The sequence below is a fragment of the Mytilus galloprovincialis genome, chromosome 3, assembly GCF_965363235.1.
Source record: "Mytilus galloprovincialis chromosome 3, xbMytGall1.hap1.1, whole genome shotgun sequence".
Classification (NCBI taxonomy): domain Eukaryota; kingdom Metazoa; phylum Mollusca; class Bivalvia; order Mytilida; family Mytilidae; genus Mytilus; species Mytilus galloprovincialis.
Window position 1 is genome coordinate 66,530,858 of NC_134840.1, and position 9,036 is coordinate 66,539,893.

At 31.2% G+C, this 9,036-nt stretch overlaps 1 protein-coding gene across 1 annotated transcript; it reads left to right on the forward strand.

Moving 5' to 3' along the window:
* The first annotated feature begins 1,265 nt into the window (after positions 1–1,265).
* On the forward strand, positions 1,266–6,872 carry LOC143068681 (uncharacterized). The gene is made up of 4 exons (XM_076242922.1): positions 1,266–1,923; positions 3,746–3,782; positions 5,589–5,669; positions 6,157–6,872. The coding sequence occupies exons 1-4, from the start codon at positions 1,342–1,344 to the stop codon at positions 6,525–6,527; spliced, it is 1,071 nt and encodes a 356-aa protein (XP_076099037.1). The 5' UTR covers positions 1,266–1,341; the 3' UTR covers positions 6,528–6,872.
* The last annotated feature ends 2,164 nt before the right edge of the window (positions 6,873–9,036 follow it).

Sequence of the window (9,036 nt, forward strand, 5' to 3'; positions counted from 1 at the left end):
CGTTCCTTCTTCTTTTGTGCCATTTAAATGATCTGTGCTGTTATACAAATGTTGTACAAATGTAATGTAAGCATGATCATATATATTATAGTGCTAAGTATATTAAAAGAGGGACGAAAGATACCAAAGGGACAGTCAAACTTATAAATCTCAAACAAACTGACAACGCCATGGCTAAAAATGAAAAAAGACAAACAAACAACAGCACACACGACACAACATAGAAAACTAAAGAATAAACAACACGAACCCCACCAAAAATCTAGGGCCGATCTCAGGTGCTCCGGAAGGGTAAGCAGATCCTGCTCCACATGTGGCACCCGTCGTGTTGCTTATGTGATAACAAATCCGGTAAATAGCCTAATTCGGTAGTTCACATTCATGAAAGGGAAGGGGATTGTAGTTACGACGTAAGGAACATATCCGATATCATTTGTGAAACGGTTATTCCATAACGGTCAACCAACTCGTGATGGCGTCCGTAAAATTTACGAAGGGATCATTTCAACTTCACCATTTGGAACTCTTGGTTTAATAGCTTCCTTGTGAGCAGCAACCAACTAAATTATCTCCAAAAGTCTGTTTGACTTGAATCTATTATAATTTGTGTTTATGCAGATACATATGTTTAAATTAAACTAGATACATTTTATAAGAGGAAAACTCATACATTATAACAATATTCAAAATTAATCGTTTTATCTAATAATTTGCTAATGGTCCACTTAGTAGAATATAGAGTACTTGAATGAAATTTTTATCTTGATATACTTTATTTTAATTTTTATAAACTTTAAAAGGAGCATCAGCGCTTCATGCAAAATATGAATTTGAGTCACTTAATGTCATTACTCTATTGTGTGTTTTATTGAAATGGAATATAAAAATTGGCGCAATCGGATTTTTGACCTTTGCTCAAATGGAACTAGGTATTTTGTAAACTATAGTGGTGCAAATGTATTGATACTATTATTCGTGCGGTTGAGTTGTGGTGGCACAATAGGATGTTAACAGATTTCGTCCACTCCTTCGCCATATAACATAAATATATATCTATCTATACTTTTAATTTATCAAAATGTACAAATATATGACAATCCTTCATTTAGTCTGACCTACTTGGCAATTATTCGTGTGGTTTTAATTAACTTTCTCAATCTCAGGTCAAGTGCAAGCAATACACTACGGAAATATATTAGGTATTTCCCTTTTCAAAATACGTCCGTATAACCACACATTTTACATCGATAAAAGCAACGTCTTCAACACTGGGTTGCATTATTTATAAACAGACGTGACAAGTATTAGTTTCTATTATAAGGACAAATATTTTTTTTTAAAATGACGTCTAATGCCAGCATCCCTAATTGCAATGATTCTAAACATGAAATAATTTTTATTCGTCAAGAGAGCAGAGTTCGAGCGATTCATCCAGACGAAGAACACGAACCTTTCCTAAAGGCAACATCACCGAAACAATGTCGAAATTCAACAGAGTTAAAAGAAAATGAAAAGGACAACGAGTTGAATAAAACAAGAGAGTTAAAAGTTAATGGAAACTTGGTCATTTATATGCCTCCAAAAGACGAACCATGTACAGAAAATATGAAATACCAAAATGAGAGAGGTTTGGTAACACCGGTATCGTTTGACCATGTTGACGGTCCACAATTTCCTAAGAAGAAATCTGCATCTAAATGTTCATGTTTCAAGCCCCAGACATATGTAAACATTGCCTTAGCATTAGCCTGTGCCGTCGCACTTTTAGTAGGAGTATGGAGCTTTGTTAAGAACAATATTGACAATGATGACACAGGTAACAAATACTTGTACTGTTATTCATGCAGATCAACAACCAATATAAAGGAGAAATACAAGAAGGATAATATGTGCTGCATTAAAGAACCAATAAAAAATTTCAAGGTGAGACCGAAATTATTTTTTATACGAAATCAATATGCACTTCATAAGATTTCTATTTATTGTCCCTTCTCATACAAATTTCTAGACTTCATTAACACCCATGGTAGTTTTTGTCTTTGGACACAACTGATGAGGTTATATTAAAACACAAACACAATCTCATATTGGCCGAAGTGTTGACACAGTAAAAATTCAGCACAAATTAGTTTGGCTTTTATAATTGTCCCACTTAGCAGACTACTGCTGAATTCTATTATCGCGGTCTATTGCCACACATTAAATAATTTTTACATAATGCTTTTTCTAATCGAGGAGTTTTGTGAAATATGTACAGTTATTTTTTAAAATTATGTTCATCTTTAAATAGATTTAAAAACATGTAGATGTATCAACATAAATGAAAGTTAAAGTGTAGGCGTGCGGCGAGAGTTTCACTTTAAATTTTACTAAGTTAAACCACAATGTACGTATGTCGATTGGTTTTCCCCCTGGATTTTCCCCTGGATTTCACCTAAGATATACTTGACCCTGACTTTTAAAATCACTTAAAAACGTATACATGTTGCTTTTGTTCACGTGGAATGGTACTGTTTGACGAGGAAGTAAAAAGTATATAGTTATAATAATATGTGTTTACAAAAAGGAGTAGTGTGAAATGAATCAAAGATAATAAAGTGCAATAACCAAACCAATATATGACAGCATTATTTCACCGATAAAAATGGTGTAAATTTTTCTAGAAAAAAAAATATGATTGATTCTTTTTTTAATAGTTCTCGGTGATGCATCTTAAGATCATTTTAGGACTTGCATGAGGTTGAATACACCAATCGAAATGTGTTTCAATATGAAATAATTTACATGAATGAATCAAGATGAAAAAAAAAATAGATCTTAACTCACAGTGGGGTCGTGGTTAAGTATTTGTTGGCTGTGCATGTCAATTTGATAAAAAAAAAATATTGAATACTTCCTATGTGTAAAAGTGATAGCTGTTAAATCGGTCAAATTATAATTGTCATTTTACATATTAGATTAGTTTAAATCTGAAATACATTATGCTGTATTAAGATATTACTTTTACGATGAATTTGCTTTTCACGGCAATGCTCCGAAAATATATCGCCAACTAATTCTAATTATATAGCGATAGTTAATCTGACATAACCATTCATAATAAAAACACTAACGTTTGTTATGTCAATAAGGTATAGAATAATTATATATTGGCAGATGTGGAATGAGTTTTAATGACAGAGAGAGAGACGGAGAGAAAGAGAGAGAGAGAGAGAGTGTACTGATATTAATATAGACAACACGTGTCGTATGATCGTGTACATGTAGATAGTAAAATATATATTTTCTTGTGACTGACTAATATTATGCAATTATCAATTACATTACGAGTATATTACGATATAGGATATGAACAGTTGTAAATTATGATGATGACGACACAATATATTGTACATCAATCATTCTCGAATCTTTATCCGTCATGTTTTACATGATCGAGACTATTTTGTTAAAATGGAATGTATTAGGTTTTGATACCCACACATCATGGCTTTCAAATTCAAAATCTAGCCTTATGTGCAGGATATGTTTCTGATTAACGTAAATCCAAAGAAGCGCATCAGATGCATAGTTTATGGATTCATTTTAATGTTTTGGTGATATTATTTTCGAGTTATTTTCATAACATGTAGACATCTTGGAACTCGTTTTGTGTACTGTGGCCATTTTTTTAAACATTTTGAATATTTGAAAATATATAAATTTAACAATCTATTCTTTAATCATTCCAATATACTTATTTCAGTATCAGACCTCTGTTGGGGATGGATTAGGTTCACAAGGTAAAGTATTTAAATATATGTATTGCTGCAAAACTTCTATAAGAGAATGACTGTTTTTCATATACAGACATTAAAAAAATAACAGGTCGAAAAGGTGCCAATGACTTCTATCAAAAGAAAGACTGTTCACTGTACACGAACATGACGATCATAGGCGATGAGTTATAGCAGATAAATTTAATGTACATACAAGCAATAGAGAACATACACCAAGAGAACGACCATTTAACTTCAAGGGGTATGGGTTTGTTCCTAAAACATATTCTGGTCCCCAATTTGAAGGCAAAAACAAATATTCTGACTAAAAAAACCAACCATAATCTCTTGAAGCTAAATGGTTGCTCCTTAACAGTGAACACTCGTGTGTGGAGAAATACAGAAGTCACAGAAAGACTATCAGTCACAGTGAAGACATACAGAAGTCACAGAAAGACTATCAGTCACAGTGAAGACATACAGAAGTCACAGAAAGACTATCAGTCACAGTGAAGACATACAGAAGTCACAGAAAGACTATCAGTCACAGTGAAGACATACAGAAGTCACAGAAAGACTATCAGTCACAGTGAAGACATACAGAAGTCACAGAAAGACTATCAGTCACAGTGAAGACATACAGAAGTCACAGAAAGACTATCAGTCACAGTGAAGACACCCGTACAGATATACAGAAATGTCTTATACTAAAAGTGAACACATATACTGTGAATTCATAATTATTCGTTTGGTACTAATTTTCGTGGATTTCGTGGATACAGGTGAACCATGAAATTAAATGGTCAACGAATAACATATTTTACATATGCTTGTATGACGATTTGAGCAAAAATTTCCACGGACATGTAAGTTTTCCTTGATCCACGAAAATTGGTAACCACGAAAATAAATGAATCCACAGTATGTGCACACAAGAATTCAGACAAGATACTAGTACACAGAAAGGAAACAGTTGGTACAAATATAGATACAAGCCGGAATATTAACACACCAATAAAACAATTATGTACAGAGAAAGACAGGCATACACTAACATTGAACACTTGTGTACAGATATACAATACAACAACTTGCACCAGCAGATTTTAGATAATCATGACATTTGTTCTGGTTTTGATTTTTAAAAGTCCGTAGACGTCAGGGTAAACAAAGCATACCAAGACTTCATCATTATTTGAACTAGTACAGACAGTGATCTCGGGTTACATGTATCAACCCAAAACAATAAGAGACAAATAGGGAGCACTAGTGTTCTAGAAAAAGATGATAAAAAGGGGGAAAAACGCAAATGCAAACATAAGAAGTAGTATACAAATCGGTGGACTAGATTTCGTAACACTAATATTGTCACTAAGCCGAATGCTTGTGATACATATTTATTATTTTATTTACCATTTTGCTATTAAGTTAACATGATATCATAGGTAATAACCATTCATTTAAATAAACTCATCATAAATACCAGGATTAAATTTTGTATTTTCGCTAGACGCGCGTTTCATCTACAAAAAGACTCATCAGTGACGCTCGAATAAAAAAAAATTAAAAGGCTAAAAAAAGTGCGAAGTTGAATAGCATTGAGGACTAAATTTCTAAAAGTTTTGCCAAATACAGCTACGGTAATCTATTCCTGAGGTAGAACAGCCATTTTATTTCAAAATTTCAAAAAATTTAAATTGTTTTACACAAAGAAATGAGATTTTTTTATTGTTTACAATGAAAATGATAAAATGTATTAGAATGTTGATATTTCATTGCAATGACTTCTAAAACTAGTAATATTCTTATAATAAATAATGTGTTTTATAGGTAAACAGTCATATAATGGTTCAAGAATTTTAGAATTTGAAGCAGATTTTCAGTCAAGAACTTGGATAAACCAAGTAAACAGTAAGTCTCTAAATAAAAAATGAAGTAATAATTGCAAACGACATATTTAACTAAAGGGTGACATGATAAATGTTTTCAACTTCCTCCATATATCTCCAAGCGTAGTCTTTCACACTGCCATGTATAAGCTGAATTGTGGTGGCAATTTTGTTTTTTTAACTTTATTTATGTATCAGTGCACCCATTGTCATAATAGCAAAAATAAGTATTCAAATGAAAACAAAAATGTATACAAATACTATGTTTGAAAGATGATGCAAATATGTCTGAGGTCTGGGAAAAAGTGACAAGGAAATATTAAACATAATATAAAATCATTTAATTTCTTCTTTTTTTTAATTTTTTTTTCACAGTTAACGTTTATTTTTATTACATGTTTCATTGTCCCTTTTCATATGAAAATAAGTAATATATCAATCCTTAAGACTTTTGAATAACCAACCAAGTTCTGATATAATAAAACAATTCATAGTTTTACTTTTTGCAGCGTTTATTAGCTGGAATCCATCCTGCAGTATAAATAATTCATTCATTTTGCATGAATCGGATAACGGACACTTAACACTGACGCATGATGGTACGTACGTCATAACAGTTTCTTTGACGACGGATACATTTTCTGCAAATAAGAATGAAAAATACATCCGGGGTTTTGTTTGTCTGGTGTTTGAGACAAATGAAGGAGAGATAACTGAAGAATGTAGACCAATTACGCACACTCCAATAATGAACATTCCCTTCCAAATAATCAAATATCGACAATTACAGAACGGCACAAAGATATACGCAAAAATCGATAAACCGAAAGTGCTAAATAATAAAGGAAGCCACAACAAACTTGTTATTGTCATGTTGTAGTGTAAGACAACCACATAGTCTTCCACCAAATATGACTATATCTGTATATATAGTTTGCAAAGCTGTGTCTCTGACATGTGTTGCTTGCGATATTAACACACACAGACCCAGGTATTGATTAGAAAGACACAATACCAATGAAGATACAATCTCCCATGTAGAGTTGCTTGGGAGATTGATAAAGATATTATCCAATAATTTAATTTTGGATGTAAAGCGTCTTCTGATTGGCTGACGTTATTTTGTTATGAGCCCATAGACATAATTTAGTCATGTGAAATAACATAATTTAGTCTATTCGAAATAACATAATTTTAGTCTATTCGAAATAACATAAAATTATTCAGTGTGCACCAAATTTTTTATGTTATTTCTTCATAGACAGAAAAAAATATTACAGTCATTCCTTAATTGTTTATAAATCGGATACGGCGAGGGTATTCTTTTCATAACGAATTTGTAAAAAAATAAGTTTTAGAGAGAATTGAGTCAACTCAAACAGATACTATTTGTAGCGTTTTATCTAAAATGTCACGAATTAGATACGTATGGTGTGGATTTATTTTTTTTCAAATTTTTACTCATCAAATATGGACATCCAACTGATGAGTCACATTGTTTTAAAGCAACAAGTTTTAAAAATTTTAAATTTTGAGAAATTTTCAGGAATTTGTTGAGAAAAACATAAAAAATATTTATGAAGGATTAAGTCAGAATTTAGTAAAGTTTTAAATTATAGTTACTTTTAAATAAACAAATTGTCGACTTTCTTAACAAATTTGACTGGTAATGTTACTAGAAATAGCCATGTTATTATTAACTCCGCACAAGTAAATGATAATAATATTTACCTGTTTATATGGATTTAATGTGAAATTTAACAACTCAATGTATGTTTTGATACATAGTTTGAGTATGTGTGAAAAATATCATAGATAATAAGTACACAATGAAAGAGATAAGCACGTTAAAGTATGGAATTTTGCTTGCTTACATTAAATCTTGTCTACTTAAAGTTTGCGAACATGGATTCATTTTATATATATTTTAAGTGTGTGTACGTGGTAAAATGGCAAAGACGATACAACCGAGAGTTTTTTTTGTGATACATGTATATTATAATTGTAATTAAAAAAAATTGAATACGTTTATTTTGAAAATGAGTGTTCTACAGGTATAAAACAGCCAGATTACTGTCAAACTTTGTATTATAGTTTTAGTGATGTAAATATTAAAATTTGTTATTAGGTATAAGTCGATTTTGAATCCTATGCATACTTCAAGGCAGCATGAATATACAAATCTATGCAATGCAGATGTTTTTTGTATTTTCAAGAAAGAAAATCTTTCCATTATTTATTTGTTTCATTAATATTCCAAAAGTCTCATATACTTGTAATGATACCTCGATTATACGATTGTTCAGGAATGGCATATTATTACAAATGCTGTATTTATGTTCATATCAGTGTGTTATAACATTTTATTTATTCTTCATAGTACAATAGAGGCGGGAGATACCGAAAGCATATTCAAACTCATAAAGCCGATGGCAAATGGCCATGACCATGCCATGGCAAAACCGAATTATGAACAAATTCAGAAGACAAAACACAACATAGAATACTGAGCAACACAAATCACATACAACATCGAGGGGGTAGGGTCTCAAATGCTCCTTACTGGGCCAAGTATATTACTGGTGGTACACAAATGTATACATTCAATGGTTGCTTTGAACTTTGTAGATATGAGAAACGTTAGAGCTTGACATATAGATTATAATTACATGTTTTGTAATGTAACAAATATAACAAAACAAACGATATCAATTATAAAACATCTACTGAAGGACTTTTAGAGAGATATGCTTAGTCCCTCCAAGATTAAAAACATTCTAGAAGACAATTTTAGATTGTCCATTTGGGCAGCTGAAATGTAGACAGTAAGAAAACCAAATTGTCATATATGGAACAACAGCATCGCAATTTAAAATAAAAATGAAAGACGTATAAAAAAAACGTTTGTGAACTTTGTGAATTATTTATGAAATTAAGGCATTCAACACATATCCAAATGTATGTCTTATTATTAAGTATTGTAAAGTAACTTGTATGAAGATTAAGACTATATCTGTCATAATAAAAGGTTATTCAACTTTAATGTTGTTAAATTTGTTTAACTTTTTTTTTAAACAACATTTTAGGAGACAGGCTTCTATTTGTTCAAGATAAAACTTCATGTATCGTCTTTACAATCTTATAGTTTACATTTTATTAGTAAACTTTACATGTGTTGATATTATATGTCAGAATGCAGTCTTGTTTTGTATAAGTATGCGATACTAAATTATTATTTTTAATAAAATATGTTTCCAAACAAACTTCGAACTTTAAATTTTTCATGAAAAAAAAAAATCAGTCAAAACGACTAGCGTCCAGCATCATGAATAAAGGCAACAGTAGTATACCGCTGTTCAAAACTCGTAAATCCATAAAAAAAACAGAAT

Coding starts and splice junctions, on each gene's coding strand:
- LOC143068681 (XM_076242922.1), top strand. CDS start 1,342: ATGACGTCTAATGCCAGCATCCCTAATTGCAATGATTCTAAACATGAA. Junction 1,924..3,745: donor AACCAATAAAAAATTTCAAG/GTGAGACCGAAA, acceptor TACTTATTTCAG/TATCAGACCTCTGTTGGGGA. Junction 3,783..5,588: donor GGATGGATTAGGTTCACAAG/GTAAAGTATTTA, acceptor TGTGTTTTATAG/GTAAACAGTCATATAATGGT.